Below are 26,312 nucleotides of genomic sequence, written 5' to 3' on the forward strand. Positions count from 1 at the left end.
GGCAATAAGGGATGTGGTCAAACTTTTGAGAGAAAGGGGTATGAGAAATAGGCAAAGGGTAGCTACTCCCTCAACATAAGGTCCCATATCGCCAATGTAGGCATGAAAATCAATCATAGAGTCCTCAAAAGAGGAATACTCATAATCACCATCTCCCTCAAACATCCAACTCCCAAGAGGAACCACATAATCTCCTCCACTACCTTCATGAACAACAACTCCCTCAACTTCCTTAAAGCCCAAAGTCTCAAATCCTTGCATGAATGGATGCAAATATAACTCAAAATCATTTCTCTCCATGAAGCATCCTCAATGAACTTGCTTAAAAGGCTATGGTTATTCCTTATATACTCAATAAACACATTTGACATAACCTCAAACGAGTCCAAATACTTATGGATAGAAGAGTCACATTCATACACTTGAGACTCATCACAATCAGCAAAGGAAGAGATGTCTAGACTTAAAGTATCATCAAAATCATCATCAATCTCGACTCTCTTTCCTTCACTCCTATGCTCAACAATAGGATCCTCACACACTCTTGGTTGCTCTAAATTACCATCATCACCCTCAACACACACATTGGATTTGAAAATTTCCCACAAAAGCGTCAAAGATGACAATTGGCTATCTAGCTCTTCATTTCTCCTATTTCCCTCCTCAAGACACTCCTCACTCTTTTTCATCATCTCCGATCCAATCGACTTCTCAAACAATTAAGAGTCGACTCTTTTTTAGGCCCAAGATCATCACTAAGCTCAACATGCCTAATTTGAGTTTCCAAAGTAGCAATAAGAGATTCAAAAGGTGTAGAGGATTGAGGCTCAACAAGAGATGAAGAAGTACAACCAATGGTAGGATCATCATCATAACAAACATGAGCATTTTCATTAAATAGGGGATTTGGAGCATTTTCAAATGTATGAGATTTGTTAGCTTGAACATGCAACACATTATAATGAACAAAAGAGGAAATAGAATTGGAAGCATTGGTTCTAGGTTCAACTATGGGATCATGTGACACATCATGGTAAATCATGCTAACATTGGAAGAATTAACACATTGCACAACAAAAATAGAAGCACGCTTACCTTTATTATAGACTTCCCAAGCAAACCAAACATAAAATTTCCAAGCATCTTCAATAGAAAATGCTCTAAATTAACCATTATGCATTCCTTCAACTATATCCATAGTTTGCTCATTCAAACAATTATAACAAATCTCACAAGCCTCCCAAAGACTACACTGATTATAGTCAAGAAATCCCTTAAGTCTATTGAAATATTAACAAAAAGGTTCATCATCATATTGAGGAATTGAAAGACATGCCATTTTGACAAAGAAAACAAAAATCAAATAAAAGAAAAGTATAAACAAAGACCTAGACTCAAGAAATCAAAAACACTCAAACATAGACACCGTTCCCCGGCAACGGCGCCATTTTGACGAGGGTCGGACTAGGTGGTTGGACTAATCCTCCCTAAGCCAAACTAAATTTATAAACACTCAGCTAACCTAAATACAAGTATAGAGGTAAGTCAAGGGTCGAACCCAAAGGAACGGTAATGTCTAAGTGCTTCCAATTATGTGCCTAAGCTAGGTCGAAGTCTAAGGATAAAAGAGGACACTAACAACTACTAAGACAAAGAAACCAAACAAATAAAGTGCTAGGGATTAGGATTCACAAATAATAGCAATGAACATAGCATTGGGATATGAAGTCGACTAAGTAAAGCAATATGAGGGAAGATCAATCATGCAACCAAAAGAGCATATCAAGCTATTCTCCTAGAGGTCTAACTAGCGTCAACTACGATAAACTCTAGTTAGGAAACATCACAAGACACCTCAATCGTGTAAATGCAAGCCACAAATCAATGGTCCTATCAGTGTGAATTTACAATGCAATCTAGTGTGAATAACTAGGGTGATCAAGCCTAAATCAAACACACACATGCACATAATCAATTAACCAATTTAATCACATCATCAACTCTATCAATTTCCCCCAATCTACATCAATCCATCACATAATATGAGCTTCACCATCACCCTAGCAAGGAATCTACTCTAACAACATCATCAAATCAACAAACAACTAAAGGAATCAAGAATCAACAAAATATGAAGAACAATTACACTAATCAAAGATCAAACATCAAAATCCAATCAAATCAAATCAAACAAACAGGAATAAACTAATAAAAACAATAATTGAGATAGAGTTAGAAATGCTCATTGATAATAGAGAAGATCTCCAATACAATTGTCATCATTAAATCTTCAATCTCTCAATCACCATTAAAATTCCTCATTTTCTCTCTCTAAAATCTACTCCTAAAACTAATCCTAAAACTAGAGAGAGAAGCTCTCAACTAAGCTAATAATATGATCTAATTCTAATATGAAACTTTCTTCTCAACTTCCCCAAAAATCGGGTTTACATAGATATATATAGAGGCGCGAAAACACCAAAAACCGAGCACAAAATACCAACGAAGGCGCGCCCGGGCAGCAGGGGAGGTGCGCCCGCGCACGAAAGGGGTGCGCCCGCGCCACCCTTAGGTGTGGCCGCGCCACCCCTAGGTGCGGCCGCGCCTCCCTGTTGTGCGCCCGCGCCTAGCTGGGTTCCTTCGAGATTCTCGCGGCGTGGTGGGTTCGCTAAGGTCGCATGACTTATGATGTTGATGAACACTAGGAGTGGCAGTAGCTAATGCTCTTGATTAGTGGGAACACCACTTCTTAATGGTAGCACGGCATGAGAGCGCAAGAGCCAAGACTTGGAATTTCCACTTCCTTACATCTTGAGCTTTCCAAATGCCGTGAGCTTGCTCCAAAGGCTTTCTCCACCTTAGTAGATCACCAATATCAAGACCCGGACCTTTTACAATACCTACAACCACGAAAATAGAGAAAATAAAGGAGAAAAGGCTAGAAAACCAATGAAATACACAAAAGCTACAAAATAAGAGAGGAAAGGTAAAACTAAGCAACAAAGCATAAAACTAATCATTTATTGAGCAAGAAAGCTATGAAAAGAGGATGAAAAAAACCTAAATACTCATCAAATGGGTGCCATTTACGACACCCATCACATAACCCTAAGCAAGAATCAATGTCCAAAGACACATGATGAGCGAGAAAGGATGAATCAGATTCCATATGCTTCTCTTATTGGATCAATCATGTATGGCATGATCTGTACTAGGTCAGATGTGTCGTATGCCTTGAGCGCTAAGAGCTGATACCAATCAGATCTAGGAGAGGCACATTGGACTGGGGCCAAAAATATCCTAAAGTACCTGAAAAGGAACAAGGATAAATTTCTGGTCTATGGTGGCATAGATGAATTAGTTGTTGAGGGTTATACCGACGCAAGCTTCCAGACAGACAGAGATGACTTCAAGTCACAGTCTGGGTACATATTTTGTCTCAAAGGAGGAGCTTTAGTTGGAAGAGTGCTAGGCAAAGCACAACTGTATATTCTACAAATGAAGCCGAATACTTGGCAGCATCTGAGGCAGCTAAGGAGGCAGTTTGGATTCGCAAGTTTCATTGGTGAACTTGGTGTTGTACCCTCCATCGAGGGACCAATAGACCTCTATTGTGACAAAAATGAAGCTATTGCTCAGGCCAAAGAGCCAAGAGAACATCTGAAGGTCTAACATGTCAAGCGGCGGTTTCACATGATTCGAGAATGGAAATCAGAAGGTGAATTCAGAATTTGTAAAGTTTGAACGGATGATAATGTAGCCGATCCACTGACTAAACCTTTGCCTCAAGTGAAGCACAACAAGCACGTTGAGGCATTGGGAATTAGGCACATTCGAGATTAGCTTTTATTTCCTTATTTTAGTGTTTTAATTACTTTTGGGCACTATGATGAACCATTCAGTTTTTGGAGTAATTAAATTTTTCATGCAATTTAAATCACTCCGTTGACTTTTTAATTGTTGTTTAGAATTAAATTATGAGTCCATTCGATTTTTGGAATATTCAAAATAGGGTATCAAGACCAGTCTTGGTAAGGAAACACCTATTAAGTGAACGTTGAATATTATAATCGAAAATTATCCCAAATCGAGGTCATTTAAATGATGGACGATTAATGACCAGTTAAGATTAGTGTGTAGTTTGATTTATAGCACCGTTTCATGTGCTACAAGGACATGATTGCCATGAATCATTTGCACAGGTATTGGTTTAACTATACTTCTCGTTATTGCTATCGGAACCTTTTTCCTTGACCATGAGTATTGTGAGCTTTCTTGTTTGAGTACTAGTCCGCTTTGATGATTGTCAAACGTCAGTCGTAATAGGGGATTATAACGGCATAACTCGGGCGGCTAGGTCCTCTTAGTAAGAAAAGTTACATTACAAGACTAGAAATGTCCCCCTACTAAAAATAGGGAAGATAATAAAAGACAAGCTCTGAGCGACACTGTAAAAGACGAGCTCTGAGCGTCGAAACCGAGTGTCAGAAGTCGAGTCGGAAATAATAAAAGACGAGACGTGTAAATATTAATAAATCAACATAATTCCCAAAACACCCCTAGAATTAGAGTGCCCCAAGCAATCCAAGTGCTAGGGGCATAATGCATAGCATGGAGGCTAGCACTCGCACCAAGTGGAGCCTAGGCTAGCTGGTGCATGCTAGCTCACCATTGCTAGCAGCCACGAGATCTAAGGGTGGCAAGCAGCATCAGCCCGCACTAAGAATGCGCGGCATGCTAGCAGCGTGCAGCAGCAGCCCGCACTCGGAGTGCACGGCTTGCTAGCCGCAAGCAGCAGCAGCCCGTATCTCTGAGTGCGGGTAGCTGGGCCGTGGCGCGGGCTATGGCGCGGGTAGCTAGGTCGTGAGCAAGGAAGAGTAAGTGGGAGCTTAGGGAGGACATGTGGCACATGGAGAGGAAGAGAGTGGGGAGCAAGTTTGGTGGCCCCTATCTCCAAGTGGTCCTCGCTTGCTCTCTCATGAATAGTTGACACTTGTTGTTTTATTACTAGCCTGCTTAAATAATTTTATTTTACCTTTAAAATAAAATGTGAAAATCTCACTATCCCACATTGGTGGGAGAGACAATCATACTCTCATCATATCCTATAAATACCCAAGTAAGGGCATTGGAAATGATGCTTGAGTAAGAGTTGGAAAGGGGATCACAAATAAGTGAAAACCCTTGAACTCAAGATTTGGAAAAGGTATCAAATTTAGTGAAAGCCTTTGAACTCAATTACTTGGGTTTTATTGGTCGGGTCTTGCTAACCCCAATGGGGAGGCACATTGGGTCCCTCCCAGTAGGGATAACAAGGTCTAAGACCGACAGATGGATCAAAGGGTTCCCATTGAGGGATGGGTCCTTGTTGGATCTGGAGGTATGGATAGTTCATGTAAGGGTCAATCTACCCCCTCCTCACATGGTAGTCCTACACTTGACTGGCATGGAACTCATATCCAAGAGACATATCGCGCCCCAAAGGCATGGATTACAAAACATTAGCAATGGAATCTTACTTGGCATGCAAAGTAGATAATTCAATTTTAGTAGAAGAAATAGAAGAAGGGATAGGAGTACCTCCCCATCCAACTGGGGGCAAAGAGGGAGCGAGAGGGACATATGTATTGTGGCGGAGATTTGGCAAAGGAGCTTTCTTGAGAGCTTGGTTGACCGACCACTTGTTTGGTCTCCATGGAAGAGTGGTGCCTAAGCATATTGCCGTAACCTTCGGGTGAGGGATGGGGCACCAATCTATTGTCCTTAAAACTTTCCAAACAAACAAAGTCTTCTTGAGAAGTGTGCTCCAAAAATCTTTGATTTATCAAGGCATATATACTAAGTAGAAGGGATGGAGTCTTCTCTCGCTTATCACAAATGGGTTCAAGGGATTCAAGCATCTTCCCATATCTTTTATTGCGAGAGAGGATCAGTGATCTTTCCTCCCAATTGAATGCTTCCGGAGAGAAAAACACCATCGCGAATATCGATAAAATGATCAAGCAAATGGGACGCAAAATCAAGGACCTCGACCTTATGCTCAAAAGGCTTATTAGCCAACCAAAGCCAACTTAGCTCTTCCCTAGAGATGGCTCCAAGAGACTCCTTAGAGAAAAATGCATAGGTGAGGAGCCTACTAAAGTATCTCAAGGCCGGGTGGATGATGAAAGCTGACTTGGAATATTGGGGACGATAGCTATCTTCAACCGTTATGTGCCTCCACCAACGACGTTCCTTATAATCATGATCTCTTCGCAAAACCTCAAAAGCCGGGTAAATGTAGGAAGTACCCTCTATTGGAGAAGGAAACTTGAAGTCTTCATAGAAATAGGAGAGAGGAACCGAGTGGTCATTGTTGAATACTTGAAATGTAAGCACTTGGGTAGACACACCATCTAACTTCTCCACATTCACTTCTAAAGATGAAAGAAACTCAAAGGTGATGCGAGCATAGGTCGGAGAATTAAGACCAATGAATTCTTCCAACCCCAAATTTTGAGCCAAGAGTCTCACATCATCATCAGTTCTCAAAGATGTAGTTGCCAATGCATCATAGGATCGGGTTGATTGAAGCTTTCTAGATGAAAGACGAATGAAATTTTCCCAATGCTCTTGCTTGGTAAATTCGATGCCATAAGTCTCTTTGAAATTGGGTGAAGATGGCACAACCTCCCTAGAAGTAGAACTTCGTGCCCTCTTGGCCCGGCGAAGAGGTGCCATTTGCACACAAGCAAATAAGAACTAGGCTCAAAATCATGAAAGGAATGATGTGAAAATATGGTGTATATCAAGAGCACACAAATTCAAGGCCACATTATCATGAAAATGAACAAATTATCACACCACAAGTGTAAAAAGGCACTTGAACAATAATGCTAGCATGAATTTATGAACTACAAATGAGCACCAAGAGCAACAACACTCCAATCAATCATCTAGAACACATTAATAAGAACATTATTACTACAAATATCATAACAACATATCCAACAATGACGATACCAAAATAGTGGTTGTTCAGGCAAAATCAAGCATAACAAGTTCAATTATCCATCAATAAACACCATCAATACAAGTATTGAGGTAAGAAACAAGCAATATGGAAGGACCATTAATGTAAGTACCAAAATAAATCAAACTACTCATGAAAAACCAAGGTAGATAATTTATCAAGAAAACCAAAAGAAATGAAGAAATCATACCTTGAATTTATGAGAAACACACACTTTCAATCCTAAATTGCAAACTCAAAACCCCAATCAAATAGTACCCAAAAATTCCCAACTTTTGGAGAGAGAAAATCACTTGGAAAGTGTAAAATTAGAGATTTTAGAGTAATAATCAACTAAATGAAGTGAAAAATGATAATATTATGATGATGATATGGCAGCAAAAAAGGTGACAATGCTAGAACACAACAAGAGAAATGAAGTAAGAAAATGGAGGAAGAGAGAGAAATGAAGGATGGTGCGCTTAAAACAAGGGGCAGCAGGGGGGCGCGGCTGCGCCACTATGCCACGCGGCCGTGCGCGCTCGCGCCCTCCTGGGTCTTTTGCTCCTCCAAAACTTTCTTATGCGCACATCGGTGGGCACACGCTATATGATCGTGATAAACACGAGACTAGGCAGTCCCTAAACGCCTTTACAGTGGGTTTAACACGACAATTTAATGAACCCACCATTTCGAACCCACCAAGATTCAATTCTTAAATATGCTTCCAAGCACTCAAATTGAACACTTCATCCTCAAATTTTGTACCAAAATTGTTGGAAACCTTACTTCCATCCAATCCAAATCACCCTAGAACACAATAAAGAAAGAGAATCAATTCGACAAAAAACATCAAAAAAGGAAAAATAAAATAAAAGAAAGTAGAAAAGAAAGTTGGAAATTCGGGTTGCCTTCCGAGAAGCGCTTGTTTAACGTCATTAGCTTGACGTTTTCCACCCTTCAAGGTAGTTCATAGAGGGTCATATTATGAATAACTCAGACAAAAACTCCATCATAGTAACGCTCGAGCATATGGCCATTGACTTGGAAAGACCTTGAGAAATCTAAAGGAGAGATTTCCACTGCACCATTGGGGAAGACCTCTTGAACCACAAAAGGACCACTCCAACGAGACATTAACTTTCCGGGAAATAATCTCATTCTTGAATTGTAAATGAGCACCTTATCACCAACATTGAACTCCTTTGTCTCAATAAGCTTATCATGCACCTCCTTGGTACGAGTTTTGTCCATGCTTGCACAATCATATGCATCCATACGAAGCTCTTCCAACTCATGGAGATCAAGCCAACGTTTTTCACCCGCACTTGACTAGTCGAAATTGATTTTCTTAATAGCCCAATGACTACGATGCTCAAGTTCAACCGCAAGATGACAAGATTTCCCATAAACCAAGCGGTAAGGGGTGGTGCCAATAGGAGTCTTAAAGGCCGTTCTATAAGTCCACAAAGCATCATAAGCTTCACTACTACAAAAATTGGAAAAAACGACCCCCAATTTAAGACCCATTATTTAACTAACGGGTCTGTTTGATGTAAGAGATCAAATATCAATTATAACAGGTCTCTTATGTGTATTGAAAAAAAAAAAGACATAGCATACCCGTTCTCAACTTTAGAGGGTCTCTTACCTTTACTCCTTTGACAAAACTTGTACTCCGTACCTTTTTTTATTTCTTTTTACACAAACTTTTAAATAAAACGGATGTTCAGTAAATTACTGAACATCCATTATAAAGTGACAATAAAATACGCAAAAGTTACACTAAAATGCATAAAAGTTATCCTGATATATATGAGTTATTTATGCTTCATTGATAAATTTGACAAAAGTGACACTAAATTTGACAAAAGTGACACTAAATCTAAAAAAAGTGTACCCGATGTACAGTAAATTACTGAAAACCGGGTGTATACAAAAGTTAACTTTTAAATAAAACGGATGTTCAGTAAATTACTGAACATCCGTTATAAAATGACAATAAAATGTGCAAAAGTTACACTAAAACGCACAAAAGTTACCGTGACATATATAAGAGTTATTTATGTTTTATTGATAAATTTGACAAAAGTGACACTAAATTTAACAAAAGTGACACTAAATCTGACAAAAGTGTACCCGATATACAGTAAATTACTGAAAACCGGGTGAATACAAAAGTTTCTTTTTATACCTCATTATTTGCCTTCAGCCACATTCACATATTTCACCTCTTCAAAACTCTGCCCAAGCCCAACCCCAAATTAAAACCCTTAACCTCTCTTCATGTTACTGCCGCCACTTCCTCTTCCTTTCTCCATTAAATCAAAACACTACATTTACTCTAATGATGGTAAATAGGGGCTCTTTATCTCCTGTGCTTGCTCTTTATCCTCCCAATTTTCGAATGTTCATTATCGAACCTTATTCAAGGTCTAATTCAATTTTTCGATTGCAGAAAGAAGCTCAACCTCCTATGCTAATAGATTCAGAAATTCTGAAAAATTGTTGTCTAATTGATTACCTTACTTCCGATCAAAATTGAGGTAATCGATCTATAATTGTTTTTTTATTATTATTATTATTGAATGTGTTTTCAAATATGTTTTTTTATTAGAATTCTTAATTATAACTAGTTCCATATTTGTTTTGGCTATAGTCTTTTTCTCAGATCTCATCTTCAGGGTCATTTCTCTAAGTTTTGCCGAAATTGTTGTTGTATTTCATGTGAGTTCATTCACTTTCACAAATATGTTCTTCTCCTTGTGTTATTATGCTTAGTTAGGTAACTATGATGTTTATTAGTGTTTTGGCTGTAGTGTTTGTAATTCAAGTGAGTTCATTCATTTTTTTTATTTGTCTTGTATTTTGGATCACCAATTATACAAGTAGTACTATATATATATATATATATATATATATATATATATATATATATATATATATATATCAATTTCATTAAGTAATTTACTAATTTGTCTTTATTTTTTTTTTGTCAGATTTGCGTGATGATTTCGTCAAACAAAATTCTCAAACAAAGGAATTAGAATTGGCGGAGCTAGAAGGGGACATGTGGGGACACTTGTCCCCCCATTTTCAAAAAAAAAAATTTTAAAAAAAAAAAAATTTAAAAAAAAAAAAAATTTAAAAAAAAAAATGCAATTACAGATTTACAGTGCTCTGTTGCGACATTTGCCAGCCAGCCAAACCCTAAGTTTTTCAATTTTCAATTTCTCTCTCTTCGATTCGCCCTCGCCTGTCGCCTAGCCGGCTCGCCGTGACGCCGTCCACCGTTCGCCGGCAGTTCGCAGCAGTGACGAGGTTCAACAGCCGCCCTTGAGCCTTCGTCCTTCGTGTCTTCGTGACTTCGTCAATCGCCTAGCCGGCTCGCCGTGACGCCGTCCACCGTTCGCCGGCAGTTCGCAGCAGTGACGAGGTTCAACAGCCGCCCTTGAGCCTTCGTCCTTCGTGACTTCGTGTCTTCGTGACAGCGTGACTTCGTCATATACTCATATGCATAAGCATAACACATTTGCTGTAAATCTGGATTTCAATGGAGGTATGAATCAATGAATGTATGATTAATTGAATAATTGATTACTTGTTTTGTTGTTTAAATGTTTAATTGTTTAAATTTACAGTAAATCTGAAATTCTGAATTTCATATTTTTATTACTTGTTTAAATGTTTAATTGTTTATATTTTTATTGTGAATTTGTCATTTGTGGCCTTGTGGGTATTGATTATTGAATAATTTGAATTGATAAATGATTATTGATTTATATTTGTTTGATTGTTTCCCCTGTTAGAGTTTTTGGTTGTTTTTGTGAAATGTGAATTTAAATTATTAATTATTGTAAATTATTGAAATGTGTAGTTGAATTAGAAATTTAAAATCTTAGCCTCTTAGGTTTTGTTATTATGTAATGATGTGGATTGTGGTCTTGTGGAAATTGATATATAATTTTCAATTTAACTAGGAAATATCAAAAGATTCACCAAATTCAAACAAATCAAAGGCAACTAAACAACCCGATCTTTGACAATTCTTGTTTAAAAGAACGAGACTCAATGAAAATGAGTCCAATAACTCACCTTCAGTTAGCTCCCCTCAAAGTCAAGAAAATAGTATGGAAATGGGTGGTTCAAGTAATAGTAATGTACCATTAGAGGAAGATTTGGTGTATGATGTTGAACTTCTTCCTCATGATCCGGGAAAAAGAATAAACATTATGGATTACCCCGCAAATGAACGAAATGCTGTTAGGAGGGGTTATATTCTTAAAAAACCTTGCCAACCAAAAACTCATGTCTTCCCTACAAGACAAGTGTCTGGTTTGCGTCGCTTTAGTGTTCATTGGTTCAACAAATGGGATTGGCTTGAATATAGTATTGAAAAAGATGCTGCATTTTGTTTTGTATGTTACTTGTTCAAGAATGAAGTTGGTATTAAACCGGGGGGTGATGCATTTGTTGATGGAGGGTTTAGGGCATGGAATAAACCGGAAAGATTTGAGAAGCATGTTGGTGGAATTAAAAGTGCTCATAATCTTGCTTATGAGAAATATGTGAATTTAAGAGATGAAAAAAAGAAATCAATCTTGAATGTGATTGACAATGCAAGTGATGTGATTAAAAGTGAATATTTTATCCGCTTGAAAGCATCTTTATCTTGTTTAAGATTTCTTTTGGGGCAAGGTTTGGCATTTCGTGGACATGATGAAAGTGGGGAGTCATATAATAGGGGTAATTTCCTTGAGCTTTTGAAGTGGTTAGGAGAAAAGGTTGAGGAAGTAAGGATACATACTCTTGAAAATGCACCTAAAAATTGTCAAATGACTTCCCCTCCTATTCAAAAGGACATTATTAACTGTTGTGCCAAAGAAACAACTAGGTGCATAATAGAAGAAGTTGGTGATGATTACTTTGCTATATTGGCCGATGAGTCAAGTGATGTGTCCCAAAAAGAACAACTAGCTCTTGTTTTGCGTTTTGTTGATAGAGATAGTGGAAAGGTAATGGAGCGATTTTTAGGCATTGTTCATGTTGATAATACTACCGCTTTAACTCTTAAAGATGCAATCATGTCTTTACTTGTTGAACATTCATTGAGCCCATCTATGATAAGAGGGCAAGGGTATGATGGAGCTAGCAACATGAAGGGTGAAATAAATGGCCTTAAGACTTTGATTATGAATGATACTCCAAGTGCCTACTATATACATTGTTTTGCTCATCAACTTCAACTAACATTAGTTGCCGTTGCTAAAAAGAATGATAGTTGTGGTTGGCTTTTCGAGATACTTGGAAATTTGTTGAATGTGGTGGGAGTTTCTTGCAAGAGAAGAGAAATGATTCGTCAAGATCAAGCTCAAGAAGTTGCTCGAGCCTTGGATGTTGGGGATATTGTGAGTGGATCGGGTTTAAATCAAGAACTTGGTTTGAGTAGGCCCGGGGATACTCGTTGGAGTTCTCATTACAAGTCACTTTTAAATGCCATCCTCTTATTTCCTACAATTATTAAGGTGCTTGTACAAATTGGGAAGCATGGTGCATCGGAAGATAAGTTCAAAGCTCAAATTGTTTTAGGACAATTAGAGTCATTTGACTTTATTTTTGTTGCTCACTTGATGTTGACTATTTTTGGATACACTAATGATTTGTGTGTTGCTTTGCAAAGAAAGGAGCAAGATATTGTAAATGCCATGGAACTTGTCACTTATACAAAAACGGTGTTGCAAAAAATGAGGGAGCGAGGATGGGATACTCTCTTAAACAAGGTAACTTCATTTTGCACTAAACATGGTGTTGTTATTCCCACTATGGATTCTCTTTATGTTCCTCATGGAAGATCAAGACGTTTTGTTGAAGAAGCAACAAATGAACATCATTTTCGGGTTGGAATTTTCTTAAGACTAATTGATTTGCATCTTCAAGAACTTGATGAACGATTTAATGAGAGGAATATGGAGTTACTATTATGTATGGCTTGTTTAAGTCCTAAAGATAACTTCTCATCCTTTGATAAAGATAAGGTACTTAAACTTGCCTCTTTTTATCCCGAAGAATTTTCAAGCTTTGATTTGATGGCTCTTGAATATCAACTTGATGTATTCATGGAGAATATGCTAAATGATGAAAGATTTCAAGGTTTAAATGACCTTAATTCTCTTTCTATGATGCTTGTTAAAACCAATAAGCATAAGACTTTTCCTCTTATTCATTTGCTTATCAAATTGATGTTGATTCTTCCCGTTGCCACGACAAGTGTTGAAAGAGTGTTTTCTGCAATGATATGTGTCAAAAACAAGTTGCGAAATAGCATGGGTGATCAACTTATGAATGATTGTTTGGTCACTTTTATTGAGAAGGATGTCTTCTTACGAGTTTCCGACGAAAAGATTATTGATCGATTTCAAAGTATGAAGACTCGAAGAATGAACTTGTAATTTTAATGTAATGTTTATGTAATTTTTTTCATCATTTTGAATTGTATGACTAAGTATATATTTGTATTTTGAAATTTTAATATTAAGTATTAACCAATTTGTGTGTGAGTTTTTTTTTTGTTTTTATTTTTTGTTAAGCTTTTCGTAAGTTAAGCATTTTGTCCCCCCAAGTTGAAAATCCTGGCTCCGCCACTGATTAGAAATGGAGTAGACAAGTAGTTATTGATGTAATATTCCAGAGGGGAATGTTGTGGTCTTAGAAGGCAGTGATGATCGGGATGGCTCTGTCTTAGTGAGGGTGTGTGGAATCCATGATCCACTAACAGTTCGGACATCCACATTAGAGCGTGTCACCCATGGCTTTGCTGCTGGGGACTGGGTGCGTCTGGGGGAGGAGCAAAAACAGCATTCACCAGTTGGAATCCTTCATTCCATCCATCGTGATGGAACTGCATCTGTTGCATTTATTGGGTTGGAAACACCGTGGAAGGGTAATTGTAAAATTAAGTAAATTCAATTTATTTGTAGCAAATTTATGTTGGATGATTTTTTTTTTTTTTAAATTTATTTTTTATATCACATCAATTGTATTTAATCCATAGATATTTTATGTGGTTGTAACTTACAATTTACTTCATATGATTTATCCCCAATATTTATATTGCATATAAACAAAATTTACAAAATTCAAATGTGAACCTGCCAAACCACACAAAATAAAAAGCAAAAATAAATTTTTTTTTTTAAAGTTAAAGAATGAAGAGACCTGTTACCTCACATAATAGGTCTGTTTGATACAACTAAACAGACCCCATATCTTAATTAACACGTCTCTTATTCTTCTAAAATATTAATTTCATAACTTACATTATGGACCCGTTATCACTTACAACGGGTCTCTTTGTCCCAAAAAAACAGACCCCCTTTATTGAACGGGTCTATCAAACAGACCCCTGAGCTAGAGATCCGTTGTGAGGCGGTCTATCAAGCATATTTCAACGGATCTCTTTGCCAATTTTTGTAGTAGTGCTTGTCCGACCAATCTTTCCTATTTCTTGTATTCGTCGTCTCAAGAATTAACTTGATTTGACGATTAGAAACCTCAACTTGACCACTAGTTTGAGGATGATAGGGGCGTCTAAAACGTTGATTAACTTCATGCTTCTTCAACATCTTGCGGAATGCACTATGCACAAAATGAGATCCATTATCACTTATGACCTCCTTTGGAATGCCAAATTTTGGAAAAATTATCTTTTTGAACATATCATTGCTACCTTATGATCGTTTGTTGGTGAAGCAATGGTTTTAACTCATTTTGACACATAATCAACGGCAATAAGAATATATTGATTTCCATATGAAGAAGGAAAATAACCCATGAAATCGATTCCCCATAAATAAAAAACTTCCACCTCAAGGATGAGTTGTTGGGGCATCTCCTTTCTCCTTGAAATATTTCCGGTTTTTTGGCACTGGTCACAACTCTTGACAAATTCCCAAGTATTCTTGAAGAGATTTAGCCACCATAATCCACATTGAAGCACATTGGAAGATTTCCTAGAAACACCGATGTGACCGCCACTAGGATCCGAGTGGCACATCTTCAACACACTAGGTATCTCTTCCTTTGGCACACATCAATGCAACAAACCATCAACACCTCTCTTGTACAAGATCGGTTCATCCCACACATAATGACTAGCCTTCCTCTTAAGCTTCTTACTTCGATTCTTGGTAAATGAAGGAGGAAACTCCCCACAAGAAAGATAGTTAACCAAATCGGCAAACCATGGGAGTTCCTTCACATATATAGAATACAAAGAATCATCCAACATTCTATGTTCTATAGGAGACCCATCATCTTAAACTTGAAAATCCTTAAGTCTAGATAAATGATCCGCAACCACATTTTCCGCTCCTTTTTAATTTCTAATTTCAAGATCAAAAGTTTGTAGCTCAAGCACCCAACGGATCAACCTTGGATTTGATTCCTTATTAAAAAAAAGATATTTTAGGGTCGCATGATCGGTGAAGACAATCGTCTTGGACCCTAACAAATAGCAAATAAATTTTTAAAAGGAATGAACAATTGCCAAAAACTCTTTCTCCGTTGTTGTGTAGTTCCTTTTAGCACCATTGACAGTCTTTGATATGTAATAAATGACATGGAGCTTCTTATCAAATCTTTGACCCAACACACCCCCAATGGCCGTATCACTACCATCACATCAACTCAAAAGGTAAATTCCATCTCGGGGCTTGGATAATGGGAGTAGAAATTAGAGGCTTCTTAAACTTATTGAATGCTTCAAAACACTTATAATCAAATACAAACTCGGCATCCTTTTGAAGAAGATCATTGAGGGGCTTTGCAATGAGTGAGAAATCCTTGATGAATCTTCTATAAAACCCGACATGTCCTAAGAAATATCTCACTCCTTTTACATTGACCGGAGGTGGAAGCTTTTGAATAACCTCAATTTTTTCTTTGTCCACCTCTATCTCCTTGTGAGAAATCTTATGGCAAAGGACTATGCCTTCCTCCACCATGAAGTGACACTTTTCCCAATTCAATACCAAGTTCACCTTCTCACACCTTGCCAAACATTTCTCAAGATGTTCAAGGTATGCCTCAAATGAAACACTGCCTACGTAGAATTCATCCATAAACACTTCCATCTTCTCCTCCAACATGTCCCCGAAGATACTCATCATACATCGTTAGAATGTTATGGGAGCATTACAAAGTCAGAACGACATTCTCCGATAGGCAAATGTACCATATAGAAAAGTGAAGGTTGTTTTATCTTGGTCATCCGGGTGGATAGAGATTTGGAAAAATTCAGAATAACCATTAAGAAAACAATAGAACTTGTGCCTCGTTAATCTCTCAAGAATTTGATCAATGAAAGGAAGGGGAAAATGATCTTTCTTTGTGGATATGTTTAGACGTCTATAGTCTATACACATCCTCCATCCCCGTGACCGCCCTTGTCGGAATGAGCTCACCTCTCTCATTCTCAATGACGGTCATGCCTCCCTTCTTTGGGACAACATGAATGGGAGAGATCCACCTAGAACTCGAGATGGGGAATATAATTCCCGCATCCAAAAGTTTGGTAATCTCTTTCTTCACTACCTCCCCCATTTGGGTATGTAGTTTCCGTTGTTGCTCAATAGAAGGTAGAGCGCCCTCCTCAAGGGTTATGTGGTGAGTACATAAATCGGGGCTTATACCCTTGATGTCATCAATGGTATATCCCAAAGCACCTTGGTGCATTCTCAAAACATCGCATAACTCTTGAGTTTGGCTCTTGCTCAAAGATGCACTAACAATCACGGGATAAGTATAATTTGGGCCTAAGAACTCATACCTAAGATGTGATGGTAGAGGTTTAACCTCCACCGTTGGAACACCTTTACCTTCTTTTGTTTAAGCCGCCTGCAAAGCTTCTTGGCTTGAGATCTTCATGCACAATTGTTCATCACTTCCTTCCAAGCACTCATCAATGACTCTTTTAAGGAAAGTTGTTTCTTTGCCATGCTCACCTATCTCTTCTTTGTTCAACAAAACATACTCAAGAGGATCATGAGAGGCGAGAAAGTGCTCTTTCATGGAATTCACAATATCATCTAAAATTTTGATTCTCATACAATCCTCTAAAGAAGAATAAGGGTATTGCATACTCTCATTTGAATCAAACTCAATCTCTTCTTCCATTACCTTTAAAGAAATTTTAGCACTCTTTATATCAATCAAATCTTCCGATGTTGCAAGGAATGGTCTACCAAGAATGATGGGGATATTGGAATCTTTGTCCATATCAAGCACAACAAAATCTACCGGGATCACAAATTTCCCAACCCTTAAGGGAACATCCTCAACCTTACCTTTTGGGATTTTAATGGACCTATCAGCTAATTGTAAGGTAATGTTGGTAGGTGAAAGTTCTCCTAGCTCAAGTCTTTGATAGACCGAGTATGGCATAAGGTTAACACTAGCTTCTAGGTCACACAAGGCATTATCAATTTGTGTCTTGTTAATAGCACAAGGGATGGAAAAATATTCGGGATCCTTCAACTTAGGCGACATCTTGTTCATTATGATAGCACTATAATTTTCGGTCAAACTAACCGTTTTCGCCATATAACATGTTCTCCTACCACTCAAGATTTCCTTAAGGAATTTTGCATAATTCGGCATTTGGTCAATGACATTGGTGAATGGGAGGGTAAGATAAAGTTACCTAAGCATCTCTATAAACTTGCCAAATTGTTCATCTAATTTGTGTCTATTAAACTTTTGAGGGTATGGGAGCTTAGGCTTGATAACTTCTCTCACTTTCTCTTTCACTTTCTCAACTTGTTCCTCATCAACTCTATCAACCAAAGGATTCTCGTCTCCCTCATGCTCAATAGGATCCTTGTTAGGGATCTCCTTCGCATCACTATTCTTAAAAACTCCACTCTCAAGAATCCTACCACTCCTAGTCACAATTGCACTCATTGGATCTTAGGATGTTGATCATAGAAACTATCACATTGGCCTTGGGCCTTTGGAATAAATACGACTGGGGTACCCTCTGGTTCTAAGGGTTATATGAGAATTCAACACCTTGTTTTGGTTCTCAATGACATCCTCTAACCAACTCTTAGATGAAGAATGTTGATCATAGAAACTATCACATTGGCCTTGGGCCTTTGGAATAAATGCGAGTGGGGTACCTCTTTAAGCATTGTTTTGAAAATTCCCCATACTTTGATTACTCCAATTACCCCTACCTTGATTTTGGCCATGATTTTTATTATGGTTACCATAACTTTGGTTATGATCCCCATACCCTTGGCCATGACTTTGACCATTATAACCATGGTTGTTATAGTTACCACAAAACCCTTGGGTTCTTTGGTTCCCATAACCACTATTTTGGTTATAATTATCATAGTTTCCATGGTTGTGATAATCCATATTCCCAACATTCCTATGAACAACAAATCTAGGTCCAAAATCATTATTATAGCAACATAATTCACATGATCACTCCTATTTCCATCATATTCATCATTTTTATCACAAGAAACATTGAGGCAAAAAGAAGCATCATGATCATTCATTCCACATATATCACAAAACCAACATTCACTAATCATACAACAAGAAGGGGGAAGAGTGTTAGGGTAAGGAGATGTACCTCTCCCCTTAATTTGGGAGGGAATAATTGGTGCTTGTGAAGTTGCACTCTCAAGCTTAACCTTGATAGATACCACCTCTTTCCCTAAATCCGAAATTTGTGTGGACAAATTATTGATAGCATTGAGTTGATCAATTGAGCATCCCGTAGTGCTACTCTTTTTTGTCAGCTCTTTCTCACCATCTTGCCAATCCATGTAGTGTATGACTACATCCTCAATAATATTAACAACCTCTCCCTCTATCTTGTTCATGATTGGGCCTCCGGCTACGGCATCAAGACTTGACCTCCCTTGAGGACTCAAACCACCATAAATAATTTGAGTGATTAGGTAATTGGGGATTCCATGGTGAGGACACTCGCGTTGATACTCCTTGTATCTCTCCCATGCTTCATAAAGCCTTTTACTAGTCATTTGCTTGAAACCTTGAATCAAAGCTCTTGCCTCCGCCTTTTTATTTTTAGGGAAGAAACGGGAAAGGAATTCTTTAGTGACTTCATCCCAAGTTCTCAAGGAATTAGTATTCACTTCCTTGTCTAGCCACTCTTGAGCTCTTCCAATTAGAGAGAAAGGAAATAGCTTGAGCCTCATGAATTCTTGTGCAACCCCGTTCACCTTAATCGTGTTGCAATATTTTTTGAACTCCTTAAGATGATTAAGGGGAATTTTATTTGCTCCACCACTATATTGTCGCCTTTCAATCAAAGTTGTTATTGCCAGCTTGATTTTAAAGTAAATTTCCGGAATTGAAGATGGAGAAATACCACTCTCATACTTATATGCACCCAGAGTTCCCAACTCCTTCAATGTGACCTTTGGGATTTCTCCCATGATTTCTTGCATGAACAATCTTAAAGGAAAATTTTAGTAGCACGCCTAAAAATGTAGCCTAAAAGAGAAAAATCTTTTTGTATTTTTGGAATAAAGTTAAATAGACTAAACAACAATAGCAAACAACTACGCCATTCCCCGGCAACGGCGCCATTTTTGACGTGGGTTGAGACTAGGTTGTTGAAACTAATCCTCCCGCGGTCAAAACGAAATTTGTAAACACTTAACAAACCTATATTCTAGTATAGAGGCAAGTCAAGGGTCGAACCCAAGGGAATGGGAGGAAGTTAACTATTTCTAAGGTTAAGCTATCTCGAAGCGTAAAAAGGAATGTAGGTTGTCTAAATCAACTAAACAAACAAGCAAACCCAAAGTAAATCAATTTATCAAACTCTAGGGAATTGGGATCCACATATACTCTCAATTAATACACACTAATTGGGTTGGAGATCGATTAACTCGAGTATTACGAGGGAAGATAGATATTGCAATCAAAAGAGCTCTACAAGCTATCTCCTAGAGGTCAAACTAGCGCCAACTACGAAATACTCTACTAGGAACGTCATAAACAAAACTCAATCGATAAATGTGAGCTACAAATCAATCGTCCTTATCAGTGTAAACACACAGTGCAATCAAGCATGAAGAACAAGGTTGATCACTCCTTCCAATCCATACACATGCACAAAATCAATCAACCAATTTAATCAGAATGCTAAATCAATCAAAAACCTCGCAATTTGCTAATGATCCATCACTAATACATGCTTCACCAAATCCCTAGCAAGCAAAATAGTCACAATCCATTAAAGAAATAAAAAACAAAGCTATGCAATTCATCCAATTCATCAACATCATTCCAATTAAACTAACTCAATCAAACAATCAATAAACTTGAACAATCAAAAAAGCAATTGAAATCAAAAGCTAAAGATTGAATTAAAGTAAAGATGATTCTTACAAACTTAATCAAATAAGAGGAAATGTACTTGAATTCAAACTAATTGCAACTATCATTAATCATCAATCTTTAATGTTTCTCTCTCTACAAAATTCAAAATCTAGAGTTCTCTCTCTAAGAAACTCAAAACTAATTCTAATTCTAAGATATCTAATTCCTCATCCTCTCTCTAAAATTCAATTCTCTCTCAAAATAGAAGAAAAGTCTATATATAGTAAAACTAACAAAGAGAAATTAGTTAAATCGTCCAAAATAGACCCGTATAGGCGCGACCTTCTTCAAGAGAATGCACGGCTGCGCAAAACTGGGTACGGAACAGGGATAGAAACATGCGCGGCCGCGCCTGGGCCACGCGCGACCGCGCAACCAGGTCGCGCGGCCGTGCCTTTATCCTTCACGCCCACTCCTAGGAACAGGGCAGCCCCCTTCACCATCAACTCAAGGCTCCTCATGCGCTCCACTCGATGCTCTAAAAACACGGGACATGGCAGTTTCAAAATCACCCAAGAGTGGGTTCAACACCTGAATAGGTCCCCCCACGACATGAATGCACGGTCTAGGGTCAAATGGAATTTTGACTTCTCCATGCATGAGCTTCAAATGGAGGACACTAGGCATCCTAATAATGCCAAACTTGGGAAGGAGTCTCGAGAATCCTTGGAAAACGATCTTAACCTGAAAAATGAAAGAAAATAAACAAATAAAAGGGAAAAAGACAAGAAAAACCAAGAAATTCATGAAAATGGAAAATCAACTAAGTAAAGTGCAAACTAAAGAAATAAAGAGCAAAACTAAGGAAAAGGAAGGAAAAAAGCTATAAAATCAATCTAATATCACCCTAAAAAAGAAAAAATGAGTGCCATAAATGACACTCATCAGCTTATTAGCAAATTACATGTGATGGTGAAGTGAATGTGGAAAGGTTAATTTTGTTAACAACATTTCCCTCCTCATAAATGGAGGAAGTAGAAATGAATTTTGAATATTCGTGAAGAAATGTATATCCAATAGAATGGGGATTGGGGAGAATGGAATGGGACCCAATTGGCAATAAAAGTGATGTACATGCAAAAAATAAAAATGAAAAGCTTGTATACGGGTATACGGTATAATACAACAATGTAACACTTTCTCCGTTTTTAAATAGTTGCTCCATTTCTTCATGTACGAATTTTTAGGAGAAATTGGAAAAAAGTAATAAAATATAGAGGTAATAGGGTAGAAGAAAGAATAAAAAAATGTAAAAAGCAAAAGTAGTTTAGAGAATTAGAGGAGAGAGAATATCAAACTAATAAAATATGGATTAACCCTTATCGCATAGCTCCTATGGGTTTAGCAAAAATATATGATGAAGAAATACCATTACATGTATAATAGATGATAGGTGGTAAATATTTTTGGGGAATATATTCAACGAATATGATGGTAGAAAGTACCACTGCATGCGTAATAGTACATAAAAGGAACTATTCACACAAATTTTATTTTAATAGTATATTATTCTTGCATAATGGTACATTATAATGTACCACTGTAGAGTGAACTTTTTCCAAAAGATTGTCAAATTTACAATTTTTTCATCCTATATGTTTTGTAAACATATAGGAGCTATGCGCCTAGTTGCACTCATAAAATATGATTTACGTTAGGTCCACTAGGTGAGAGAAATGAACTAAGTATTGTAAAAGCTTTCCAAATACAGAAATGGAGCAAATATTTCAAAACGGTTAAAAAAGAAAAGTGAAGAAAATATTTAAAAACGGATGGAGTACTAAATTTCTTATAACTTTTTTCTTTCTTTTGACCTTTTAATTAAATATTACCCTTATTTTAGCAATTTTTTTTCTTTTCACTTTTCACCCCTTTTTAATTTTATTACCATTTTCAACCCATTTTTCATTGTTCTTTTTTTTCTCCATTTTATCATTTTGAGGTCAATGGAGGGGCGAGAATTCATGATTGAAAATGGCATGGAAGATGTTAGATGGAGGATCCGATTTTAACAAAAGGTTTGGTGGAATGTGATGAGCTCTTTGGTGGTGCTAGTGGATGTAATTTTGGACACGATGTTGATAACAACGCCACCATTGAATAACGAGTGCACCACGATAAAGACGAGGAAGATGAATTGGAGTGTGCTTTAGCCCTAGACGCTTTGTTGAAGGAGGTAATTGGTACTTAAATTAATAGTAATTTACAATTTGTAGCTAGGGTTTTTCGAAATTTTTTGGTTGGAGAGTAATTTATTTTTGCTTTAAATATTGTGAATTCCTTGTTGTTAAAGAGGTGGGATATTATGTGTTTGGGTATTTATATACTCCCTTTGTCCCTAAAAGAACGACACTTTTGGGTTGATTTCGTGGGTATTAATAAAGTTAAATAAAAGAATTAAAAAGCATATTGGAAAGATAAATTTACATGGGGTTTACAAAAAAGTAAAGAGAGATAGTAATAAAAGGATATGGAAAAACAAAATCTTATATGGGGAAGCTAATTTTGCACAAATATTATTGCAAATTGGTGGATATTTTAATGCTAATGGTGTGGACATCTACTTTTGGCCTCCTGTCCCGACAGGAAGTGCAATGACGATAAATAAAACCATCTTCATGTTGTATCAAAGTGAAGAATACTTATGGATAACTAATTAAGCCACAAAACACAAAGGAATAGCCCAAATTAAAGATAAAAGCCAAAACAAAGGTCCAATTAACTAAACCCAATCATAATTAGGCTTAAGCCCATGCTTAAAGCCTAATAACGACGGATTTAGGAGCGCTTAGGTTAAATCTTAGTGCTGCCGCAGAAAAGGCCGCGCGCATCTCAAACAGTTGCGTTGGGCTGCCGCGCGCAACTAATTCAGTTGCGCGCGACACACAACCCAACCTCTAGAGTTGCGCTGCGGAATATTCAGAATTATATGGAAAATATAAAATTGAATCTTACCATAAAGCCGCGCGCAAGACAATTAGTTGCGCTGCCTATAGCAGCGCAACCTAGTCACTTGCACTGTGATGCCTCGCGCAACTCATCCGATTGCGCGCGACACCTGCTGCGGCAGAATGTTTGAAACCCTAAACCTAATAATTCCCTATAAATAAGAGCTTAAACCGAGGTTTAAACAGACATATTATAACCTATAACTCTGGCGAAATACTTGTGAACTTGTGCAACCTAGCCCCTCTTGTCCTAAACACTCACCCTTTAGATATATTATTACTACGGTGGAGGTTCCCCAATAAGAAGGAGTCTATAAGTGTTCTAAATAGAGATCTAGCAAAGAGAAGTGGTAAATTACCGAGCACTTAGTTAAATCACATTTATTTTCTTGTTTAAAAGAACCTTAATTAATTAATTAGTGTTGTTTGATCACCTTTAAAATAATTAATAAATTAATTCCACATAGTATCTTGCGTTAAATAAAGATTATAATTGAAGTAAATAATTGTTGGTTGATCACTTAAGCCATGGCGAATATTGTTTATTTTCTTGTCCTTTTCACGAATTTGATTAAATAAGAATAACGACGTTACGATGTAATACCTACGTGAATTAATGCTTGTAAATAAAATCAACTAACATAGTTTTAAATATCGCGTTGCATATATTGTTTAGTGATGAAATTGTAAAAAAGGAAGAGCTAGTAGATGCCGCACTAGGGCTAGGATAACGATTCCCCTCTGTAAGGAACGTTATTTTAGTACCCTCGCTCCCAAACTCATTTCTGGTTTATAGACCAATTTGGGCATGGGTAAACTTATGATTCGTGCTAATTATTTCATGAACTCCACATGGAAGAAAGGCATGAACGAGGTTTATGAGTTTTTCCTAAAACTCATTGGCGACTCCCTACTTATTTCTTACAAAAAAAGCGTAATGATAGAATCAATTCTAATTCAAGGTCCCCCAAACAATCAGGAATTCAAATCCTACTACACCTTAACAAGTGTAAATTCCTAGGATTTTAAGTGGCCATGGGAATTTAGGGAGTGTACCCCTTTACGATGGGATCATCCTCCTTACAGTAGCGACTCCACTGGGGACTTAGAGGTTACATGATTAATTCGTAGTTATGGTCCAAGGTTTCCAACACTAGGTTGCATATGGGTTGTAACGAGTATTAACATGGATAATCTCTAGTTAGAGAGCGAGACTTAAACGCATAATATCTTCCTTTTGCACAAGAGTAAAAACCAAACAAGCAACATTGCACCATGCATAAGCATAGCACACTTAAATCATTGGGGATTGGCTCATTGACTAGGGGTCGCCAACACTAGGCTTCTATCCCGAAATCAATAACAATCATCCCACCCATATCGCCAACAAAATGTTGGGAGGGCGATGTCATGAGTCAACACGTTGAGTGATTGATTTGTGCGTTGTTTCTTAAGATATGGTACCTTTGGACACCCAAGCTAAGCCTTTTTGACCTTAGAACGACATTGTGTGAATCTTGACTTATGGCATGCTTACGTGTTATGTGACTATATGCAACGTGTTAGGATAGTCTTCTTTTTCTCTTTTTAGTTTGGTCTAGGTTCCCAATTACGAAGTTGTCTCTTTGTGATTTAGCGTCATATTCAAAGGATAGTATAAAAAATTAAATAAAAAAAATCGATGAAAAAAAAATGCTCGAATTAAAAAAAAATCATGCGAGCAGGTGGCTCGCGCAACTCAGTGAGTTGTGTGACCCCTCCCAGCGCAAGAGATTCCATTGCGCGCGACAGCCACGCGCAACTGAGTCACTTGCGCGCGCCCACTGGACGTGTCAATTTTGATTTCTCAAAAAACAAATTGACTCGTCCGAACAATATCTTCACTGAAGAATTGTTAAAGGGTGATGTTATCCGTTTGAATATATTTTGCGTCTTTTTCTTTTTTTTTTTTTCCCCTTTTTAAACAAGCGTATCGATTTACTCATTCTTTAGTACTCCTTTAGTGCCGGTTTCCAATCTTGGGAAAGAGGACCCCCAGGCACTCGCATTCTCCGTTTACCACCCAAAGATCAACCTCTTTCAAACCACTTTTCTTCGATAACTAATCCTAGTCCAACAACAATGCCAACCATCAAAGAACTTCAACAAGAGATTCTTCGTTTAAGAGAGGAAAAGGCTCCAGTGGCCGAGGAGAGAAGAATTAAGAAAATAGAAAAGGATTAAAAGAAAATTGCTGAAGCCTTAGCCTTGCAAGAAAAGATGGAACAATTATCCATCAAAGAAAAGTCATTAGAGAAGCTAGTTCGTCGGTCTACAATGGGGAACAAGTACTTTGACGCAGAAAAGTTTGCTCCTCCCCCAGGACTTGCTTTACCGGAAAAGTTTGTGGCTATGGACTTTCCAATATTTAAGGTGACTAATAATCAACAAAATCATTTAATGTGTTTTACTGGCACTAAAGGGAGTTGATCCTAAGCTTTAGGCTTTGACTTTTACTTTATTACTACACCCAACCACGAGAGAGTGGTACTATGGGCTAGATCCGAAATTCAAGGCAACATGGGAAGATGTAGTTTCGGATTTCATTACCCAATATGAGAGTAATGTAGAGTTGAAGTCAACTTTACGTGATCTCGAGATGCTTAAGCAAGGCGACGATGAAGGTTTCCTTGCTTTCTATGGTAGATGGCGAGAAAAGGCGGCCCACCTTGCCCAAAGGCCTCCTGAACTCGAGTAGGTACAAAAATTCATTGAAAACTGTCATGAAAAGTACAACAAATATCTACGTTACCTTGATCTAGAAATTTTTCAAAAGGTCTATTCTAAGGCTACTAGGATTGAAGATGATCTTGCTAAAGAAAAAGCAAACAAACCTCATTATCATCATCAACCTAAGAATAACTACAAGAAGGGGAATGATAATGCATCATCCTTTATTGACGTAT

General features: G+C 37.6%; 2 protein-coding genes and 1 long non-coding RNA gene across 3 annotated transcripts; 2 read left to right on the forward strand and 1 right to left on the reverse strand.

Moving 5' to 3' along the window:
* Positions 1 to 9,145: 9,145 nt before the first annotated feature.
* On the forward strand, positions 9,146 to 10,100 carry LOC110695505. Its single transcript, XR_002506083.1, has 3 exons — positions 9,146 to 9,537; positions 9,651 to 9,718; positions 9,991 to 10,100. It is a non-coding gene; the product is annotated as an uncharacterized LOC110695505 (long non-coding RNA).
* A 1,027-nt stretch (positions 10,101 to 11,127) lies between these two features.
* LOC110695582 (zinc finger MYM-type protein 1-like) lies at positions 11,128 to 13,951 on the forward strand. Its single transcript, XM_021872797.1, has 2 exons — positions 11,128 to 13,411; positions 13,680 to 13,951. The coding sequence occupies exons 1-2, from the start codon at positions 11,128 to 11,130 to the stop codon at positions 13,949 to 13,951; spliced, it is 2,556 nt and encodes an 851-aa protein (XP_021728489.1).
* A 2,925-nt stretch (positions 13,952 to 16,876) lies between these two features.
* On the reverse strand, positions 16,877 to 17,647 carry LOC110695584. Its single transcript, XM_021872798.1, has one exon. The coding sequence runs from the start codon at positions 17,645 to 17,647 to the stop codon at positions 16,877 to 16,879; it is 771 nt and encodes a 256-aa protein (XP_021728490.1).
* Between the last annotated feature and the right edge of the window lie 8,665 nt (positions 17,648 to 26,312).

Source organism: Chenopodium quinoa, unplaced genomic scaffold, assembly GCF_001683475.1.
Source record: "Chenopodium quinoa cultivar QQ74 unplaced genomic scaffold, ASM168347v1, whole genome shotgun sequence".
NCBI classification, from domain to species: Eukaryota; Viridiplantae; Streptophyta; class Magnoliopsida; order Caryophyllales; family Amaranthaceae; genus Chenopodium; species Chenopodium quinoa.

Coding starts and splice junctions, on each gene's coding strand:
- LOC110695582 (XM_021872797.1), top strand. CDS start 11,128: ATGGGTGGTTCAAGTAATAGTAATGTACCATTAGAGGAAGATTTGGTG. Junction 13,412..13,679: donor GATTATTGATCGATTTCAAA/GTATGAAGACTC, acceptor GTAATATTCCAG/AGGGGAATGTTGTGGTCTTA.
- LOC110695584 (XM_021872798.1), bottom strand. CDS start 17,647: ATGCCGAATTATGCAAAATTCCTTAAGGAAATCTTGAGTGGTAGGAGA.